The 22,585-nt window shown below is 52.0% G+C and overlaps 2 protein-coding genes across 2 annotated transcripts in view; both read right to left on the bottom strand.

The window, feature by feature from the left end:
• Positions 1-22,585, bottom strand: part of LOC119854513 (class I histocompatibility antigen, F10 alpha chain-like) — a 100,623-nt gene that overhangs the window by 38,396 nt on the left and 39,642 nt on the right. The window lies entirely within an intron of this gene.
• LOC122460079 (maestro heat-like repeat family member 5) lies at positions 625-20,111 on the bottom strand. The gene is made up of 15 exons (XM_043514006.1): positions 19,885-20,111; positions 17,448-17,806; positions 15,674-15,789; positions 13,863-14,012; positions 9,044-9,234; positions 8,107-8,244; positions 7,830-7,947; positions 7,162-7,305; positions 6,601-6,777; positions 5,718-5,873; positions 5,094-5,216; positions 4,603-4,705; positions 3,870-3,944; positions 2,870-3,023; positions 625-1,600 (listed from the first exon to the last, which is right to left on the bottom strand). Exons 1-14 carry the CDS (start codon positions 19,899-19,901, stop codon positions 2,911-2,913), a joined length of 1,980 nt encoding a protein of 659 aa, XP_043369941.1. The 5' UTR covers positions 19,902-20,111; the 3' UTR covers positions 625-1,600; positions 2,870-2,910.

Below are 22,585 nucleotides of genomic sequence, written 5' to 3'. Positions count from 1 at the left end.
GAACAGGTATAGCCTGAAGGTCTAGGCCACGATTTCTTCAAAAGACATCCTTGGAACGAGACGGGCTCTTCCACGCAGTGTTGTGTTGCGACTTCCAGGATGATGCTGCCAGCAATGCAATCATGGAGCTCTAGAGATCGGCGGCTTCTGGCCTAGACCTTCGGGCACTACCTATTGTGATCGTTACGTTTCCCTTCTGGGATGGCCTAAAGGGTGTGTGCAAAACCCTGACCGATTAGTAGAGGACGGTGGGGAGATTTCATGGAGGGGTGATGGACCCCTCTTGCGGGCAGGTCACCCCACCACGGCACTTACCCTATTTTGTGAAATCCCCTCTCTGGTTGGTCCTAAGGGGCTGAGGCCCACCCCAAGTGGGAGGAGTAATCGGAGGGGGGTCAGATGACCCACTTCTGGATGGGTCACTCTGCCGCAGAACTTTTCCCAATTGCTCAAATGCATTCCTGAGGCAGATCAATGGAGATAAAACACTCCCTGATTGATTGAGGAGTGGGAGGAGGTCTTAGAGGGGTTGCATGCCGCTCCTTGCTTCTACCACTGTTTGCATCTTGACCCCAAAAGTCTTATGTCATGGTGTCATTCTCACTGAAGCCTTAGGGGTGAAGGGGCGAGGGCCCATGGTTGAAATCAATAATTGCCCTTAGCCTCAAGGTGGTTTCCCCTAATGGCCAGTGTCAAAATGGCTGCCCTCCTACGCAGTGCTGTGTGTCCCAACGCCGAGAGTCAGTACAGCCACCCTGTCCTTCGGGGCTGTGTGGCCCAACGCTCAGAGTCCACAGGGCTGTGCTGTCTCTCACACCTGTGTGGCCCGATGGCAACAGACAATATGGCTACTCTCTCCCTCAGTGCTGTGTGGCCCAATGGCCAGAGTCAATATAGCTGCCCTTCAGTGCAGGGCTGCTTGGCTGAGAGTTCAGAGACAAGATGGTTGCCCCTCCTCTTGGGGCTGTGCAGTCTAGTGGCGCAATGGGGACATGGGCAGCCACCCAAGGATGGATGGCGGCCAGGGCAGGGGGACCCAGTCCCTCGTTACTCCATCGGGTCCTAACCCAGGGCCTCGTCCGTGGCCAATGTGTTTGCCATTGAGTCAGTGGGGATGCAACACTGGGCATGACAATGGCTAGTTCACCCAGGTTACATCCTAGGAGATGTCTCTAGGCCATGGGCTGGGGGTCTCTGGGTTCCCGGCGTGGGAAACTCGCAGAGACTCCGATCTCCCTTGCATGTCTGCAGGCACCCAAGGACGCGGCTGGGTCTCGGCGCCTCAGGGCTCTGCAGTCAGGGGCTTCAGCTGCTTCTGGACTGGAGCCTACAGTATGCATCCTCCATTTTCAGCGGTCTGCCTAGCGTGAGCTGAGCTGCTCCCTTTCACACTGGTTCTCCAGTTGGAGCATGTCCAGCAGGGCTGGGGAGGGGCTTGGCTTTCTCCACCTAGACTATGGGGTTATGTGTGGCTGGTACAGCCCGGCACATGCTGCTCTGCCTCTTCTGTCTCCTCCTTCCCATGCAACAGCTGCTTTGCCGTCTCAGAAGAGATGGGATCAGTGGTGGGCTCAGTTGGCTCCTGTTGGCCTCTAGATGTCTGGAAGAGGGAGAGAAAGGGCAGGAACACAAATGAGAAGAACAAAACCTTCAGGCAGGATAGTTTTCCTTGGCACAACCCCACCCCACTTTGCTAATGTTCATTTGCAGCTTCCCTGAGAATTGGCATTTCTTAAAGAGAGCAGCCAACCCCCCGCAACCTCCGCTACCCTGTGGGCTGGCAATGGTTAAGGGGAGTCTGGGAGAATTTCTCCTCTCTCCGCCTGGCTCTGATGAGTGAGGGAATCACAGGCGAGAAGCTGTGTGAATGTAGGGCTCTGTGCAGTGGGATGAGATGTCCTACATGGTGCCCAAAGGTGGGGTTGTCCTGCCTCTGCAGTGACTTCCTTCTAGTGAGAGAGATTTCAGAGATCAGCTCCAGGGTTCTGCCCTGTAACAGTGTGTGGGAATGGGGCAGAAGTGGGGCAATGGTGCACTCAGGAAAGGAGTAGGGCTAAGGGGGGCCCGAGCTGCAGCCACTAAACCCCTGTGTGCTGCGTTCTGGCCGGGCCGGCTCTGTCTGGCTGGGATGGGGGCGAGGTGGCTCCACGCGCTGCCATTCCTCTCTCCCCCCAGCCACGTTGCCACGACGAGCACTGCACTGGGAACCTCGGTCCTGGGGGCTGATCTTGCCTGTAGGCTCTGCCCCCCCGCAGCTCCCATTATCCGGGAATCGTTAATCCGGCCCTTGCCCTACTCCCCAGCCTGTTCCAATCCTGCTCTTGACTCCTGACTCCGGCTCCAACCCTTGGCTCCCCTTGGCTCAACCTCCACCACTCTGACCACTAGGCCCCAGCGCCACTGCTCCAACCACTGGGCCCAACCAGCCGTGCTTTGGCTTCTGACACCAGCTATATGTAGGAGTCGTTCACCTCACTGCTTTCCATGTGTATGGCCCTGCCTTGGTCAGCGCTGGTTTTCATCTGCCATTGTGCTGTCCAGTGACCTGGCTTTCTTAGATCCCTTTGAACTTCTTCCGAGTCTTCTCTAGGCCCGACTAATCTACATAATTTTGGGTCATCTGGTGATAACCACCTCATTGTTCAGCCCCAGTTCCAAACATAAGAACATAAGAAAGGCAACACTGGGTCAGACCAAAGGTCCATCTAGCCCAGTATCCTGTCTCCCAACAGTAGCCAATGCCAGGTGCCCCAGAGGGAAAGAACGGACAGGCAATCATCTCGTGATCAATCCCCTGTCACCCATTCCCAGCCTCTGTCAAACAGAGGTTAGGGACACCAAAAAGTTGAGAAGCGTCTGTTGTATTTACCATAGCAGGACAAAGTGCTCTTCTGTGTCAGTCCCGGTTCCCTAGTCGAATGCAGATCCCAACACGAGATTTGCAAGCTTCTGTAGCCATTTATAATGTCTGTTAAGGATGTACCATGTGGTCCTGTCCGATTTAAAAGGCACTTCGTGAAAAGCTGAAACCAAGAGGAAATGGGTTGAAAACCCCATGGTGCTGATGTGACTGGTACCTAGGAAACCTCCCCTTCAGATGGCCCTTGCCCCATGCTATTAGCTACCCAAGATTCTAAGGGCACAAGAACAACCACTCCGCTCCTCCCAAAATAGCTCTGGACGGAGAGGAGACCCCATTCTTGCATAACTTCCCCCTCTGCTGGCATGCACTCATACACATACCCGTACACACAGACGGTTGGGGGCACTTGTTCTTTGGATGGAACAGGAAAGTGACAGCAGCAGCCACGTTAAACCATCCAACATTTAGGGTGAGATCCACAAAGGGATTTAGGCTCCTAACGTCTCCTGAAATCCTTTGTGGCCCTGTGCCTTCATTCCATAGGAGCTCATAGGGAAAAGTGTTTCCCATGTGCCCTCATGGGATTTCCTATGAGCTGATAACCAATCTGGGAGTGAAGTTCCCTGGCCTGCAATCACTCCATTCCAGGGAGGGCAGGTGATAAATCTTTCCCTACAGATGATAATCGTCATCAGCATCATCATCAGCATCCTTAACAACAACAGCCCTTTTCAATTCGGTCATGCCTTCCTTTAGAGACTTTCTGACCTTTTGAAGACAGTCTCCCCACATAGCTCTAAGGGTACGTCTACACTAGGAGCTAGGGATGGAATTCCCCTGCTCCCGTACACAGATTGTGGGACCTCGATGAAAGCTCGCGTGACCATCCTTCTTCCTTAAACGCTGTCCTTAGACTGAGAGGGACAAATTCAAAGCTGTGTTCAGGCCGTGTGCTCAACCCCTGTACTTCCCACAGAGGCACAAACACACAGAAGTATTTCCTTACCTTCATACAGGCGGGAGATGCCATGTTCATTCACTGTTTCAGACAACAAATGGCAGTAATGGTGGATAGTATTTCCTAGACATACAATGAATACAATGGGTTTCAGAGTAGCAGCCGTGTTAGTCTGTATTCGCAAAAAGAAAAGGAGTACTTGTGGCACCTTACAGACTAACAAATTTATTTGAGCATAAGCTTTTGTGAGCTGTATGAGCTTTCGTGAGCTTATTTCTTGAGCTTATGCTCAAATACATTTGTTAGTCTGTAAGGTGCCACAAGACCTCCTTTTCTTTTTAGTGAATACAAAGGCTCTCATTGCTTTTCAAATCCTTCGCTGAAAACTGCTAATGATGCAGCCATTCCCCCAAGACACCCTTGGAAAATTCAATACACTCCTTACATCTGTTCACAAAGCACATTCGAGAAAGCATCAGACGCCCAGAAAGTTACTGAGAGGCTGATTTCTAAAGGAGATTGAATTCACATCCTGCTGGTTTCCCCTAGACACAGCCAAAGAGTTGTTGTGTGTGTGTGTGTGGGGGGGGGGAAGTTGGTGCAGTCGATTCAGCGAAGTTCTTCCCTTCATCTTGGAATACATGTTAATTCACACACACACACACACACACACACACCCCATTTTAGGATTGTGGTGTTGTCGGAGGGAACAGAGCAGCCGTCTAGAAAAGGACTCTGAAGGAAGCGTTTAGAAAAGATGAAGTGAATTTGCTCTGCTTACCAATGAATTGGGCTGCTGAATGTCTTATTGTTGTCTGTGAGCTTTCCAGGTACTGTAAGGCCTGGAAGAGGAATTTGGGGATGTGGCTCTCGTTGTTCTGCATCTAAGAAGAAAGAAGGAAGAAATGCACAATATACAAATGACATGTTCTTATCACAGCGAATAGTCCAGGAAAGCCAAAGCATATAGCCAGGCCATGGCAATCGCCAATATGAACCCATACACCAGAGCAGCACCTCTCTGAAGTTCCTATTGTTTTCTCCAGAATCTCAGCTTTCATTTGAAAAGATAAAAGGTTGGAGGTCAGAGAGTTGTGGAAGAAAATATCAACAATGTGAACGGATTGTAACTCCTGCCGAAATGAGCCAGCAGAGAGCCTGGAATGGGGTCCTGCAACCTGACCGAAGCGGATGGGTACTCAGGGTGTGGGGTTAGAAAGGTCTTCCTCAAGTCCCCATTCACCACTCTCAAGGCACAAGGAATTCACCTACCAAGCAATTCCAGACACACTTCAAGAGCTGTGAGGATCCATCCCAGGCCATGCTGCGGAACAGCATCTTCAAATGAGCCCACCCGAGGAACTCTGCGCAGCGGAAGAGCGTCAGTTTACATGGCTGCAAGAGAAGGGGAGACCAAGAGCGTTCTCCCTGAGAGAGGGATAGTCTGGGGGACATGGAACCTTCCCCGTCCCTTGTTCTCCTGCTTTTCCTGCTAGTGGAGATTCCTGTAATTTGTTCTCCACAGGAGTGTGCTGAGGAGAGGAAACGGAGAGAGCCAGAGCCATCCTGTCCTTTGGATGGTTTGGGGTGGTTGCCCAGGGCCCTGTGCTTTGGGGGGCCCCGCACTTCAGGGGGACGCAGGACCTGGGCTGTGCTGGGGCCAGCAGCAGTACTCCCGGCCCCGCTACGTTATGCCCCACCTCTTTCCCAGAAGAAGGCTTTTCTTCCAAATTGTGCTGTGTGCTGTGAGGATGGATGAGGCACTAGGCTCCAGCATGGAGTGAAGCAGGGAGGAGAAGACTCTCCTTGGGCAAGGGGCTCTGGCGATGAATGGAGCGGGGGCCCCAGGGGATACTGGCTCTTTTCTCTTAAGGAAATAATGACCGTGGCACTTACCAGTGCCACACTCTCATCCTGGTCTTCAAGATGCAGCAGCAGCGGGAGCAAGCAGTTGATGATTTCCTGCTGCACAATGGGTTTGTCAAGGTCCTGCACCCTGCTCACCACGTTGCCAAGCAGTAAAATGGCAGCTGAGCGCACACTGCCCTTCTCCTGGCAATGACACAGAGGGGGTGGGGACACCCAGTTAAAGCCAGGCAGCATCAGAAGATAACAGGACAGAGTTGTTATGCGCACGCTGCTCCGGTTCCCTTGTGTGAACTAACTCGGCTGGCGGGAGCAGGGAGGCCACCAGGCCAGCGCCATAGACATCTTGTGCAGGGCCTGAGACGCTGTGCAGGACAGTGCAGCCCCAGGGTGTCCCAGAGGCAGTTTCTGTCTGGAGATCACAGAATCCTAGAACCCGAGAAGATTAGGGGAGAAGGCGGGAAGGCTGCTGGAGACTGGTGTGGGGAAGGGGAGAAGCAGCTGCTGGAGCCTGGCAGGAATTCACTGCTCCAAAAGACAGCATTTCTTTTGCTCTTCGGTGCCCCTGAGAGCCAAGCCATTCCCGACCCACCTCTTTCCTGCTGAGAATCTCCACCTTTTTGGGGGCCTGTGTTCTCCAGGCAGCTGGTCATCTGCCCTGTGCCAGGCCCCCTCTCCCCAAGGCCAGGCTGCAGCAGGGGCTGGGAGCATGATGCTGAGGCTGAGCTTTGGCGAGAAGAGCTCTGACAGGGAGGTAGCTCAGCAGGAGATTCCCCACCCATGGCGGGGGCATTCCTTGCAGGCTCCATGGCAGGCCTGAGGGGCGGGAGGAAGGGGATGGGGAGAGAGAGACAAGGGCATCAGAGACAGGTGAAGGGGGGGAATGGGTTTCTTGTGGGGTTCCAAGCCTTACGTCATCAATGAAGGGGCGAAGGCTGACGGCAATGTCCTGGGAGATGGAGCCAAGCCCCTCCCTGTTGAGGAGGTAGATGATGTCTGCAGCTTTATGCATGGCCTCCATGACATGCCCTCCATCCCTGTCACAAAACATGGCCACGATTGCTGGCAGCTGGGCCCGTAAGAATTGCACCTGCCGGAATGAAGAAGGCAACTCATTACTATCCTAGGTGACAGCCTGGAGCACATGCTGGACACTTCCACCTATGAGAAACCACGGAGGGCACAGACCTCCAACGGGGCAGAAAGTCATTCTCCTCTAACTCTGTGCCAGTTGCTCACTGTCACCTTTGTCTTTGCTCACCCCGCCTTCCCCATTGCATCACATCTGCAATCAGGGCTCAGCTCACGGGAGCCGGGAGCACGTCATGCCTTGATTTGCTAAGTAAAGAACCTCCACCATTTGAGTGCTTTGTTTTAAACAACAAAGCTTGTGTGTGGATCTCACTCTCATTTCTGAGCTATTGGATAGACATCGGCTTCCTGGGTCCCCTGTGGGGCCATCCATGGCTCTCACCTTTTCTGGCTGGAAGACAATACTGCCAAGGCCTCGCAGACTGAGCCGCCGTATGATGGGATTTGTGTCTTCGGTCCATTCCATGAGCTGTGCCTGGAGGTCTGCTTTTGTCAGGATGGTTTCAATGGAAGGACTCCGGAGAAACTGGAAAGAGCCAAATGAAGATCAAGTTGAGGAGCAGAGGTCTTACTGTGGGGGTCTGTTCCCTGGACAGTCATCTTTACTAAAGGGCCACTTACTCCTATGGAAAGTCTCTGGTGTGTAGGGAGCCACTTGCTGCTGTTTCAGTTCCCAAATTTAGACTAATGCAAAAGTCACAAATAAGCGCCAGGGAAAGGGGAATCTCCAGGCCTCATTGAGCGCCAGTTAGAGAGGCGTGGGGCAGAAGAAAAGGAGAACCCCAGGAAAAGGTGAGGAGAGAAGCATGGCCTTGGGGCACTGGAGGAATATGGCTTCTTGTCCCATAACCCCATCGAGGCACATCCAGCTAGGAGCAATCTCACCCTGTCTCTCCCTCCCTCTCTTTGCTATGCCCCACAACCATCCATGTGCGGAGAGGAGGTAGCTAGCGGTAGGGCTGCTAATCTGATGACAATGTACCCCAGAGCTTACTGGCCTGAGCTGCTCTCCAGAAAGCCCACTTGTGCCTGTCAACTCATGAATCTCACCTCAGTGCAGAAAGCCATGGCGATATTTCTCTGCTCTTCCTCCTTCTGACTCTGGACGATGGTGATTGCCTCTCTGAAAACTGCAGGGAGCTGAGGGTTCTCAAACTCGATCATGGCTCTGGAACATGGCACAGAAAGTCTCTTGTGATTATCAATGGGCAGAGAGAGTTCCTCTTGAGTTGCTGGGCTGAGCTGGCAGCCTGTATCTGAGGAATATTTCACACGGAAACCCCATTCCCAAGAGAGACCCAAAGAAGAGGAAACTTTGGGCTCCTACCTTGCAATCAGGCCAACACCCTGCGAGTAGTGATATCGGGAGGCTATCATGTCCCAACCCCGCTGAAACTGGATGCTGGCAAATTCCTTCCAGTAGCCGGGCATGGAGAAAAGAGTCTTCACAGCCTCCACTGAGGTGCTAAAGACCCCCCCCAAAAAAATATCAGTGTCAAGCAACGAGATCATCCCCCAGCATGGCAAATCTGCACACGTCCTGAGACACACAGCATGCTCAGCAGTAGCTAGCCTCCCCAAGGATCGATCCAGTGTGACACCCTGTCTACACTGCAGTTTCATTGAGTTTGTAACCAGTTAGTGACACTGTAGCTTCTTTAGATGGTTGGTGTCACCACTCACTATGGTTGAATACTGGATTCTTTACTGTGACAGGTAACAGGACTCAAGCGGGCGTGTGGGTCCAGATCCTTAGTTGGTGTAATTGAGCAAAGCTCTATCAGTTTATGCCACCTGAGGTGTCTTCTGGCGCTCTGTTTTTCCCGTGTAGATGGAAGCCCCTAACTGTGCCCACAGAACCAGATGAACTGGTCCCTCTTCCTCCTGTCGGTCTGTGACGCTGACGCCCTGCGGTGCCTGGCCCCGTGTGCTGCTGGTGTGGCTCTGTCCGCATTCGGGGAGAGAGGCCCACGGATTTGCTCAGCAGACACTGATGAAAGCACTGACACTTTGGCGGGTGGCACACGTGGATGGATGCACAAACATGACTGCTGCCTGAGTGTGTCGGGAAAGCAGATGTGGACGGAGTCAGACGAGTGAGTGTGACTCACAAGAACACACGGCTCTCAATCCTTTTCCCTCAAGAGAGATCTGCACCCAATTGAGCCTGGGCTAACTAAAGCACCCGAACAACTGATGGCCATGAACACACCCCATGTGTTTAGCCGAACAAATCTGTTCTTCCTTTTCCTTTCAGTCATTACCTTAGGGGGCTGAGGCAGCTGGATCCCTCCTCGGGGCTGGATGTCTGCCTGGCCATGTAGGTCCCTGGCAAGTGCAGATCCATCACGTACTGCACTTGCCTGACGAAGAGGATGAGCATCTGGGGATACATTTCCAAGATGGCTTCTCGGTATCCCCGTAGGAAAAGGACCTCGTAAATGGTCTTCATTGCCTGGAGGGGGGAAAGAATTTCACTCAGCTCTCCCAATCTGCCACCTTCCCCCATTGCCATTCGCTATTGTCCTTTTGTTATGTCTCATTTCCTCTCCAGCGTATTACAAAACAGTATTGGCTCCTGAGAGGGCCGGAGACATTTGGAGGCTCTTGAATCTTCACCCATTCCTGGAACGGAAGCAGGATGGAAAGATCAGAAGAGTCTGGATGACATTATTCCCCATTATTCCTCTTTATGGTGCAGAGCTTGTGCTTTGGCTTTTGAGCTGTGACTGGAAGGGCTGAAACCATGCTGAGGAGATCCGTTCTCCTAGGCCCAGTGTTTCTGGCCCATTCAAAAGTACTGGACTTCTCACAGTCCCATGTTGGGAAGATTTCTAGCCACAGTTTACAGAGCCAGAAACCTGGATACTTCCAAGAGACACCTGAAGTGCACCTGCTCACTAAAGGGCCATCTAGAGCAGAAAATAACTGAGCCAGGGTACCAGCCGATAAACCACTTAAGATATGTAACTTTGACCTTGGGGAAACTTTATTGACACCTCTTCGGTATGATTGGAAGTGGCGAGGACACACTAAGGCCTGGTCTACACTACAGAGTTAGGTCAAGGCAAGGCCGCTCACCCTGCATCAACCTAACGATGGAATTTCCTTCCCATCGTCAGAACTGCCCCTTGATGCCAAATTCATAACTCCACCTCCACAAGTGGCAGAGAGTCCAGGTCGATGCAGTTAGGTCGATGCAGCATCATTATAGACACTGCATCACTTACATCAACTGGCTTTCAGGAGCCTTCCCACAATGCCCCACCCTGACCATACAATCCAGACAAGCGCTTCTGGTGAGGACGTGCACTGCCGACACAAGCAGCAAAGTGTGGACACACACCAGGGCTGGAATTGCTGTGGCGGCTGTCTGCCGAGGTAAGTTACGTCGGCTTCATTGTGTAATGGAGCCATGGCCTGAAGCTAAGAAGGGGTGAAACTCGCGCACACACACAGATGCACCATCTTCCCTGTGGTGTCGGGTTCGCAAGGTGACATCTCAAATCTCACTCACAGCCAGAGACACATTGCTGCTCTTCTCCTCCTGGCGTCTCTGCTGGAGCTTGTCCAGCAGCTGCTGCAGCACCTCCCTGGTGAACTGTGGTTCTTCACCGAAGGTCTTCCACAACTCAATGGCACATCTGCAAATTCAGAAACACAAGTCAGACCTTTCCTGCTTGGCCACCTCTTGCCCTCCCCAGGGAGAGGCTTGGAATATCAGAAGAGACACTCATTGGCGCAGGGTGGCTAAGGCAGGGCAAGTCCCTTCAGAGAAAGTTGTATTTATTCCTTTCCCCTAATGGGTTATTGTTTCTAAAGCTAACCCACTGTTTCCAAGACAGTGAGCATGTATTGACCACAGAATAATCACTAAACTGTGACGCTCAGACTGTGCAAAATTCTGCTCTGTTACACTCAGATCAGTCCTGAGGAACTTGACTGACATCACTGGAGTTACCTCTGGCTATTTGGGGGTATAACTGAGACCCAGTGTTTGGCCAAGTGTCTCTTAGCAGCCCAATTCTACTTCAGTGTGGTGGACAGGGTGAGACAGTGAGTCAGAACATGCCCTGATCTGAGAAGATTCAGGAGCTTGGAAGGGGAGATTGTACAGCCCAATGTGACAGAGATGGAAGGGAAGTAGGACTGAAATTCCCCTCCTTCATTCTTGTGGATCTAAGTCCTGCTGCTCCCCACAGGCATCTGCAGAGAAAGACTGCAGATTAATACAAAAGACTTCCAGTCATTTAACTTCCAAGTTTGGTGAGGAAGGTCGGACATGGTGGTCAAGCCCTAGGACATTGAGAATTAAGGTGGACAACTCAAGAGCAAATGGCCTGGAAGCAGGTCTTCAGGAAGCTTGACTGAAATTCTGTGCCAACGCTGCCGAGTTTCTGTAGCTTCTGAGCACAGCCCCTGGAAAGCACTGTGGCTGTTCCAAGGAATTCAGACCTGAAAGGTTTACAAATCAAACACTCAAAGAAGTATTAAAACCAACACTGTATTCCTCTGGGAACTCAATTGGGTAAGAAGTTCAATTTCTTTCCTGCTGCTCTTCAATTTGCTCTCCAGTGTGACACAAATTTGTCTCAGATCAGTGCAGAACTGCATTGCAGAAGATGCCGAGGAAAGCTGGACTTTTGACCTCTGGCTAGGGTCCAGTTGGGTTTCACGGCCCCTAGGCACATGGGGATTGTGTTACAAACCCCTCAGCTGGCTGACTCTTCAACGTGATCAGCAAGAACCAGCAGGACTGAGACTTAACAATCTATTGAGATGAAAAGAGGCACTCACCCCTCTCAGAGCCGTTGATGCTGGCTATCTGCTCGCTCCACTGCATTTAGGCTCTGGTCATGTGGGGGTGATTTTTTTGTTTATTTTATTTTATTTTGCATCAATAAGGGCTGGAAATGTCTGTCTTAAGAGATTTACCTCTGCCCCACAGCTCCATAAGGATGAGTGCATTTTGTCACCAATTGCTCAGCCCTGGAATAACTGGGGGTCTGGCGACAGGTAACAATCCCGCACTGGTCTCCAGGGGATAGACAGATGGGCCTCATGGGCCTTTTCCATCTCTGCCTTCTCTCCTGCAGTAAGGAGCAGCCAGACCTCATGAGCCAGGGATGTTGAGTGAGCCCCAAAGTCATGTATTGGCCCTGTCCTGGATCTGAGAGGAAGTGGGGTGACCCATAGAAATCAGGACAATGCTGGAATTCTCCAGAAAAGTGGCAGGTCTCTATCCTGGGGAGGGCAGGAGGAGGGGTTGGCTCCTCAGGGGCTGGGCCTGGCCATCTCCTCTGAGGAAGCACGGACAGCTCTCTGCACAGCAGGGAACTCCCTCCAACTGTGTGAGCCCCACGGACCCTTCCCGGCCTGTGGCCTGTCAGTAGGAGCAGGAAGAGAACGACTGGACTGAGGGGATAACAGAACAGCTCCCTACCTGTGCGATGAGAATGTGTGAGCCACACAGGTTAGAACCACGTCCTTGGGGTGGGAGCGAGCCAGCAAGGCCAAGGCCCTGAGCGCTGCTTTTCTGGCTCTGGGATCACAGCTGTTGTCGAGCCAGATTAAGATCCCTCCCACGACGTCTCCAACCTGGAAGAACGCCAGAAAGTTGAGGGATGGATTTATCAATGAGTGGTCTTCTCCCAAGGAAGCCCTCCTGGCAGCCCTGCAAGCCACCTCTGACCTCAGTTGCCCATCTTGGCTCCTCCCTAATCTCAAGAAAAAGGCTTTGACAAGACCAGGAACCCCAGTCTTCCTGAGGTCTGGGTTAGCACCTTCAAGCTCAAAAACGCACACAAAACCTGAGTGGAGCCCAGACTCTGAAGCCACACTCCTCCCAAGGCTTCAGAGATCAAGTTCCATCCCCAGCCCAGAAGAGTCTGCATTGCTGTTTTGGGCCCCACAGTGCGAGCCCTGGGAGCCCAAGTCCATAAGGCCAGGCTTTCAGGCTTCTGCTACAGAGTTTGCAACACACGTAGACAGAGCCTAAAGGGACAAGCCACCCCTAGGACTCTTCCATGAGGAATTGGTCATTGCTCTTTCATCTCTCGAACAAGGAGCAGGAGCTACAACACTGGTGGCTGGATTCTGTTGACCTGTTCTGCTAGCAGGAGTTAGAGCCCTGCACAAATCAATCTGCTGATTGAGGGACCTGCTGGAAAGAGGGAACTCGGGCAGAGACAGGGACGACCTGCAGGAAACCCTAGGAACAGGCAGGTTGGGGAGGAAGCTCAGGCTGAGGATTGTGTTCATAGATTAGTCTCAGAGTTTCCAGGAAAGCCAAAGCCCAGGGAGGGAATAAGTCTGCACTTACGCACCACGTGCAGGCGGTCTTTGGAGAAGGGCTTGAATGTCATCTATTCCCAGGCTGAGCGATTAAAGGCAATGTTGAAAGGACCGTAGGAAATGTGAACCCTAATTCCTTTCTCGAGAAGCTGCGCAGGCTTGGGCAATTCAAGGAGGTGTCTGGGCTTCACATTCCCCAGGTGTCAAATGGGTAGAATTCCTACCTCCCAGGAGGGTGGTGCAGAGTCCTTAATCAGGGGGAGTAAATGACGCTGAGAGCCTCCTACCCAGGGGATGTAGAAATGAAGTCTGCCAGAAACCTCCCTAGGCCAATCTAATTCATGGGAGAGGCACTCAGATCCAGTGGGGATGGGCAACAGGATGAAGGCTTGGGAGAGAGAGAGAGAGTAAAGTGCCAAGCCAAATTCTTCCTGATACTTCAGCTGGAAAAACAAGGCCTTGCGGCAGGTCTGAGGAAACCATGTCTGGTTCTGGAGCCTAATGTGGAGGCCCATCAGCAGACTATGTAGGTGCTGCCTTGCCAGGGCTGGGGCTGTCACACACCTTCAGTGTGGCTGGGCTGTCCTCAGGGAAGTGTCAGAGCTCCAGCTGGCAGAGAACACTGGAAAAACCTGATACCGCGGATCCCCGCGGCCAAGCGATGAACGGCAAGGGGCTGAGCCAACCTCCCAATACCATGCCAGTGTCCCAGGAATGGTTTCCGAGGAGAGGAACTTCTCCCATCCCCCTCTCTGCACATCCCTCTGCCCAACTGCGGGTGTCTCTTACTCTCTCCATCTTGTCTCCGTGGAGAGATACGATGGCCCTCAGCTCTTCCTCTGCAGCTCCAAATCTCTCCAGGGTGGGTGTTGTTAGACCCTTCACGGCTGTCAGCAGCAGGGCGTGGAGTGGGGCTGAGGAAGGCTGCTCCCCACGGGTCTGCAATGAACAGGGACAAAGCCTCTTGGGACCGAGTATTTCCCTAGGGCAGCTGCCCTGGAACCGTCTGTCCCCAGGGGAGGCTGGCAGCGCCGTGGGAACCTGGAGACTCTGGCTGAGCCCTTTTCTTAAAGAGCCTCCTCAGGTGCCAAGGTTTCCTCGGCCTTTCATCAGCTCTCTGGCCCCCTCTCCTGAGAAGAGACGGGAGCCTCTGGGGCAGCGCTGGGACCCCAAGGGCCACCCCATTTCCTCCCTCGCTAGCCCCTCCTCCCAGGAAACCCCCCTTTTGCTGAGAAAGCCTCAATGTCCTGCAAAGCCCATTCGAGTTGCTCCTTGAGTGTAGCCGAGGGGTCACTGGAGAACCTGGCCCATGTCCCATCCCACCGCGAGTGCCTGAGGAGATTGCCTCAGCAACTCTGGCAGCCCACAGTGTCTGCGAAAAAAGGGACTGAGAATAGGGCCCAAATGGAAACGCCCTCTTTCTTCCCCACTCCGTAGCCTGTGGCGCTGCCAGAAAACGGGCAGGAATTACCGGCAAGACAGAAAGGAACTGAGACTGAAGGAGCAAGTTTGCCTGGCTGAGGAGAATCCCAAACCGTGGGCCTCTGGGGCCAGACCCCTGTGGGTCAGAACTCACTGGGCACAATGTTACTCCAGGGGGCCTGGTTCCAAGGTGACCTAAACCCAGGACCTGGGGTGCTGGAGGCCTTTTCCCTGGTGTCTCATGGCACCCCCTGGGGATTACTGCAGCTCTTCTGCATGGCGCTGGATTAGCACTGTCTGTCCTCGATGCCAACAGCTGAGGGATAGCTCAGTGCTTTGAGCATTCACTAAATCCAGGATTGTGCGTTTATTCCTTGAGGGGAACATTTAGAGATCTAGGGTAAAAATTGGGGTTTGGTCCTGCTTTGAGCAAGGGGTTGGACTAGATGACCTCTTGAGGTCCCTTCCAACCCTGATATTCTATGATGCAGTAGTGCACAGCGCAGTGGCACTCTCGCATACATGTCCAGACCCCCAGCGTGTCAGAAGCTCCCAGAACTGCAGACTTTTGTATATGCTGCAGGGTGCTCTGTCCCTAAGAGGAAGAGTTACAAAGGTGTCTAGATGCTTTTGTAACTCAGACAGAGCCCAGATGTTGGCAGGCAGAATGGAACCTGGGACCTCTGGAGCTTAGTGCAGGAGCCTCTACCACATGAGCTAAAAGCCAAGAGGCTGTTAGCTAAGGCTATAGAGCAGACTCCTTTTTTCTGCGTCTCTAAGTGGTCCTGGTGCTACGGGGTGGGCCAGAACACCTCAGCCAGGAGATATGTGGGTTACTCCTACAAGTTCAGGGATGGGCCTGGTCTGATTTTCAGCAGTGCCTGTCTGCCATGGAAAATGCATCAGAATTAGGCATCTGAGTCAGGCACTTCTGCCAATCCCTTTGAAGCACCTCTGTACTTCTTTAGGTGTCTAAACCCCTTTGTCAAACTGGGCCTCGTTCAAGCAACCCAGAAAACCTGATAAAAACTGGCTGGAGTTGATCTTACTTGACAAGTGTTTCTTTTCAGCCCCCTGAGCAAGGGGCAGGTAGTTCTTCAAGAGATCCCAGTTCTGGGAGATATTCATACACACAGCAGGGGATGCTTTCCATGAGCACAGCCACACAGCGTCATTACCATCATCATATGGGAGCTGCTTGTTAATGAGGAGCTGGGAGTGCGCTCTTCTTCCTGTTCTTCTGGGCTTCTTTTTTCCCACTTCCCCTTCGACTCAGACGGCTCCTTCTTCGTCCCTGGAGCAGAAAGAAACATTCTTAACATTTTGCTTTTCCATGTCTTCTCCCTGGTTATAGAGGATGGAAGTTGGGCACAGAGCCCTGAAGTGAATTGCCCCGGGTCAGACTGATGGTTGTTGGCAGAGCTCAGCAGAGAAATCCGCTCTCCTGACTCTTAGCTGGGGGCTTTTACCACACAAGGCTTCCTCTTCCCTAGGGGCCAGTTTCTTATCAATGGTGTTGTCTACTCTTCCCCTCCCCTTGCACCCCTTTCCTGTCAGTGTTGAGCACTAGGCCTCATTTTGCATTGAACCCCCCAAGAAGGTGGCTTTGTTCAATATCTTCATAAACGATCTGGAAGATGGTGTGGACTGCACCCTCAGCAAGTTTGCAGATGACACTAAACTGAGAGGAGTAGTAGATACGCTGGAGGGTAGGGATAGGATATAGAGGGCCCTAGACAAATTAGAGGATTGGGCGAAAAGAAATCTGATGAGGTTCAACAAGGACAAGTGCAGAGTCCTGCACTTAGGATGGAACAATCCCATGCACCGCTACAGACTAGGGACCGAATGGCTCGGCATCAGTTCTGCAGAAAAGGACCTAGGGGTTACAGTGGATGAGAAGCTGGATATGAGTCAACAGTGTGCCTTTGTTGCCAAGAAGGCCAATGGCATTTTGGGATGTATAAGTAGGTGCATTGCCAGCAGATCGAGGGACGTGATCGTTCTCCTCTCTTCGACATTGGTAGACCTCATCTGGAGTACTGTGTCCAGTTTTGGGCCCCACACTACAGGAAGGATGCGGAAAAATTGGAAAGAGTCCAGTGGAGGGCAACAAAAATGATTAGCGGACTGGAACACAAGACTTATGAGGAGAGGCTGAGGGAACTGGGATTGTTTAATCTGCGGAAGAGAAGAATGAGGGGGGATTTGATGGCTGCTTTCAACTACCTGAAAGGGGGTTCCAAAGAGGATGGATCTAGACTGTTCTCAGTGGTAGCAGATGACAGAACAAGGAGTAATGGTCTCAAGTTGCAGTGGGGGAGGTTTAGGTTGGATATTAGGAAAAACTTTTTCAGTAGGAGGGTGGTGAAACACTGGAATGTGTAACCTAGGGAGGTGGTGGAATCTCTTTCCTCAGAAGTTTTTAAGGTCAGGCTTGACAAAGCCCTGGCTGGGATGATTTAGTTGGGGATGGGTCCTGCTTTGAGCAGGGGGTTGGACTAGATGACCTCCTGAGGTCCCTTCCAACCCTGATATTCTATGATTCTATGATTCTAAGAAGGAATGACTCAGTTCTGGTACAGTTCCCAGCTGTGACCTGCTGAGACCTCTGGAGCATTTTCCTGATGAAAGGGACTCGATCCAGGAGAAAATAAATGATTTCCTCCAACGTCCAGCCTCTCTTTTCTCCTTATAGCCTGGAACAATGTTAGTGCTCCCCACCCCACCGTGCCACATCCCCAGAGGGGGGTGACCTGACATTGTCAGCTCTCCCCACCTCAGCGATGGACCTCTGTACCCTTTCCAAGAGAATCAGGCACTAAATGGATTCCAGAGCCTGAGGTACCCATCACTGTCCCAGGAGACGGCCCTGATGTCTGAGGCTTGTAGAGTGACTGGTGTGAGTATTCCTCACATGCTCCTCGCGAACCATGTGGATTGAATCCTCACCTGTAAGATCCACTTCGACTTCGTCTGTAGTCTCCTGCAGCTTCTCCTCCTTTGCCTCCACCTGGGTCTCAGCTGCTTTCTTCTTCAGGGAAAGGTGCGTCCACCTTCTTGGAGAGGAAGCTGTTCTCTCCTCATTGCTCTCTGCCATCGAGTTGTGGGATTGGCAACAGACACAGAGTCTTTTCATGCCTGACAGGATGGTCCATGAGCATTTTCTTCTCTGAGGCTTCTCAGGCAAGGCCTGTTCTTGGGGGCTGAGGCCAGAGCAGGCCTCAATTGCTGCAGGTTTGACGAGCACTTTGTGCACGTGGATCTTTCTGTCCTCCCTAGAGGCGAGTCTTTGGAAAAAGGAACAAAGCCTGGAATAGAAAGAAGGAGGAAATGGGTTTTTCTGTCATTCTCCAAAGGAAGGGAATTAGTTTTCCCACGATTCCCAGATCCACAAGAGTGGTCTTTTGAAGCCATCTGCTCCTGTAATAGCCACGATTGGTTCCTACAACCAAGAACATAAGCAACACAAGACCGCCCATCCTGGGTCAAACCAAAGATCCATTTAGCCCAGTATGCTGTCTTCTGACAGTAGCCTGTGCTGAGTGCCCCAGAAGGAATGAACAGGGAATCATCAAGCGATCCATTCCTGTTGCTCATTCCTGGCACCTGGCAAACAGAGGCTAGGGATACCATTCCTACCCATTCTGGCTAATAGCCATTCTTGGACTTCTCCTGTATAAATGTATCGAGCTCATTTTTGAAGTCTATTCTAGTCTTGGCCTTCACAACATCCTCCAGCAAAGAGTTCCATAGGTTAACTGTGCATTGTGTGAAAAAATACTCCCTTTGGTTTGTTTGAAACCTGCTGCTTATTAACAAAGACGTCAAAGGGGGCACTAGGATGTGAACTAAGGACCACTTGATGTGTAGTCAAACACTCTACCGCTGAACTCTACCCCCATGATTAGACCGGGCTGAAGGTGAAGATACATGGGACCATGGTGAAAGAGGAATTCTTCTGGGGAAGTTCTAGGGCCTGTGTTCTGCAGAGGTCAGACTAGATGATGAGGGCTGGCCTTAGGGTCTTTGAAACGATGACTTTATGAAGCTAAAGTTGTCTTTAACTGCTAGTGTGAAGGTTGCTGCTCCTGTCAAAGAGGAGATGCTTTGTCTGTGGTTTCCTTGTGGAGAGGCACGAGTAGCCCTGTTCCCCCTTTCCCATAACCTTTCTTGAACAGACCACATCACAGGTTCTCTCCTTTTGTTCTCTAACAGGAAACCTCCATCCGCCATATCTGTAATTCCTCCCTTCCTAGCACAGTCGCTGGCTACATTTCCTAGTCTGACTCTCACCCCATAGATTTCATGCCTCCTCTGCCAGTGGATGGACATGGAAAGAGCAAAGGTTCTCTGGTCATTGCCTGGGCCTAGTTGCAAAAATGTTTCCTTCTTAACCCCACTCCTTTGTGCACAGAATGTTGGGCCTCTGGGAAGAGATAGGGGCAAGCAGAAAACCAAGAAAGCTCTGTTCCCAGAGAAGCCAGGAGAAGGAAGAAAAGATTGTCATCTAGAAGGTTTGAGAGTCTGGAAGGATGAATTAGCAGCTGCAAATATGTTGACTTCTTCTGAACTATTTGAAAATCTGGAATGTATTAGCATGGGGAAAAGAATCAGTAAACTTTAAATGAACTTTAAATGAACCCATATTATTTCTAACATCCAGTCAGAAGTTAGGCCACCAAAAGAATGACAAAGAAATCACACCCAGACCCATGACAAATTTAGGCGACAGTTGATTGAAACCCTTTTCTTGGAAAGGGATTGCAGAGGGGGACTGACACATGTCTTTTCTATAGCCCAAGGGGGTAGAGTAGAATTTCTAGAGAGTTTTGAGATGTATCGCCATGAGATTCTTTCTGAGAGAACTACCAAGATGACAGCCAGGGGATGGGAGTGGAGCTGTATCACTTTCAATATCTTAAGATTCATTTCTTCTGCATTATTTCAGCTCATTTATGTGTATTTCAATCATGTAAATTCTGAGATCGATATTGTCTCAATACACATACCTTTGGCAGTCATTACATGAGACAAAGGGTTTATATTGACAATTTGAAGGCAAGGAGTGCATTGGGGCAACTCCAAGGGAAATACTATTGATGGAGATATCAATCTAAATTTGACATGAGTTTTGTTATCTTCCCTTTCGCTTATATCCATGGAAATTCACCCCGACTAGTCTGCTGAAAGATAAAAGCATCTAAATCTGCCTCCAAAGAACCTGAAAGGCTGAGGCAGAAGGAGGACTGAGAGATGTCCACATTCAAATCAATACGGAACGTTGAGACCTGACTGTTGCAACACGAGTCCCCACCCGACCCGAGGAGAAGGAGGCACCGACCTGTTATGTGCGATCTAATGAGCAGGGAAAGAATCTGGGAATTACCTTCTGTAAAAACTCATCCTTTTTTTCCTCGAACACCTGTGGAAATAGCTGATTCTGGAAGTTGTTGAGAGAGGGATCGTCCGCGTCTCTCAGCAGCTCCTTGGGTCACCAGCCGTTGTCAACCAGGCCAGTTGGCAGACTGAAGGCAGGGTAAGAATGCTGATGCCCAACACTCTTTGCTGTTGGCATCCGTGACATCACAATCAGCTTGTGCATAAACACCCAGAGACCCCCCCACCCAGAGAGACACGCACCCAGAAAAGTTAGTAACATGAACGACACGGAGAGACTCACCCAAATCTCTAGGCATTTTGATTTGTGGGAGGGGGATCATAGGAGCCGACTGCATGGGTGCTCAGGGCCTGGAGCACCCAGGAGGGAAAATTAGTGGGTGCTTAGCACCCACTGGCAGCCAAGCTCTGCCCTCCCCAGAGTGCGTTTCGCCCACCGGCGGCCCCACTGAGCAACTCCCCACTCTCCCTCCCAGCACTTCCTGCCCACCGCAAAACAGCTGTTTCATGGAATTCAGGATGCTCCGGGAGGGTCGGTTATGACTGGGGACATGGCATACTTGGGGGAGGAGATGGGGAAGAGGCGGGGTGGGGGTTTGGGGGAAACAGTGGGATAAAAGCGGGGCGGGGTGGAGCAGGGGCAGGAAGAGAGGGGGGAGAGAAAGGGGTTGATTTATGGGTGGGGCAGAGCATGGGGGGAAAAGTGGGGCAGTGCTTGGGGGAAGGAGTGGAGTGTGGGCGGGGACTGGGGCAGAGCAGGAGTTGAGCGCCCCCTGGCCAGAGGGGAAGTCACAGAACAATAGGGTTGGAAGAGACCTCAGGAGGGCATCTAGTCCAACCCCCTGCTTATGGCAGGACCAACACCAACTAAATCATCCCAGGCAGGGCTTTGCCAAACCCGGTCTAAAAACTCTAAGGAGGGAGATTCCACCACCTGCCTAGGTAACCCCTTCCAGTGCTTCACCACCCTCTTCGTGAACCTAGATCTCCCTCATTGCAACTTGAGACCATTTCTCCTCATTCTGTCATCTGCTACCACTGAGAACAGTCTAGCTCCATCCTCTTTGGAACCCCCCTTCAGGTAGTTGAAGGCTGCTCTCAAACTCCCCCCTCACTCTTCTCTTAAGGAGACTAAATCAGCCCAGTTCCCTCAGCCCCTCCTCATCCATCATGTGCCCCAGCCCCCTAATCATTCTTGTTGCCCTCCGCTGGACCCTCTCCAATTAGTCCACATACTTTCTGTAGTGAGGGGCCAAAACAGGATGTAATACTCCAGATTTGGCCTCACCAGTGCCGAGGAGAGGGGAAGAATCACTTCCCTCCATCTGCTGGCAATGCTCCTACTAATGCAGCCCAATGTGCCGTTAGCCTTCTTGGCAACAAGGGCTCACTGCTGACTCATCTCCAGCTTCTCATGCACTGTCATCCCCAGGTCCCTTTCTGCAGAATTGCCGCTAAGCCAGTTGGTCCCCTGCCTCTGGCAGTGCATGGGATTCTTCTCTCCTAAGTGCAGGACCCAGCACTTGTCCTTGTTGAACCTCATCAGATTTCTTTTGAGCCAATTTGTCTAGGTCACTCTGGACCCTATCCCGACCCTCCAGCATATCTACCTCTCCCCCCAGATAAATGTAATCTGCGAACTTGCTGAGGGTGCAATCCATCCCAACCTCCAGATCATTAATGAGGATGGTGAATAAAACTGGTCCCAGGAATGATCCATGGGGAAGCAGGGTAGGGGGTGGAGGAGAGGAGGCACAGGGTGAGTGGCAGGGACCCCAAAGAGCGAGGATGCAGTGGAGGGAGAGGGGGAACTCATCCAGGCAGCGGTGGGCAGTGTGGGCTGCGAGAAGGGGTGAAGCAGATACAGGAAGAGATGGAGCACAGGCGGGACACTGGGGCCCAGGCATCTGGGGCCTGGTCATCGTCGGCAGTGCCAGGCATGCTTAGCCTCCCCGCCTATTCTACCCACAGCCTGGGCTTCCACTGAGGGATCTCCAGACTGTCAATGTTGTCCGGAGCTTCCCTTCCCTGACAGGCCTGAGCAACCAGCGCTTGTAACTAGACCACTCACAGCCTCCCCGCGGGGAGCGTATGAACACTGTGATGGGGCAAGGCCAGATGGGTATAGAAAAGTAGTCTTATTGGGATCCGGGAAGTGGGCGGGCAAAGCCCGTCCACCACTAAAGGATCCCCTCCAGCCTAAAAGGGGGATCCACAGGACCTAGATACCCAAAAAATTCCGGGGGACAACTAATAAAATAACAGGGACAGGAGTGTGGTCAAAGGGTCAAACGAAGGGAACCGGACGGGGACACCGAGCAGAGAACCCCGGACAGCGCCCACCGCTCCTCAAAGGCGTCAAGGGAGTCAGAGGACGCCGCCCAGAGGAACTCTGCCCAGATACATGAATGGACCGAGGATCGGAAAAAGGCCCCACACTCACAGGAGACTCCATCGGCCAACCTCCTCACTCTGGTTTTGTAGATGGCCATTTTAGCTAGGGCCAGGAGGAGGTTGACCAGGAGATCCCGTGACTTTGTGGGGCCACAGATAGGGAGTGCATAAATGAGAAGGTGAGGGGAGAAGTGCAACCAAAAACGTAATAAAATATTGGTGAGGAGCCGGAATAGGGGCTGCAGACTGGCACACTCCAGGTAAACATGTGCCAGGGTATCCCTCACGCCGCAATA

Source organism: Dermochelys coriacea, chromosome 4 (assembly GCF_009764565.3).
Source record: "Dermochelys coriacea isolate rDerCor1 chromosome 4, rDerCor1.pri.v4, whole genome shotgun sequence".
NCBI classification, from domain to species: Eukaryota; Metazoa; Chordata; order Testudines; family Dermochelyidae; genus Dermochelys; species Dermochelys coriacea.
This window is presented reverse-complemented; position numbering and strand designations above follow the sequence as displayed.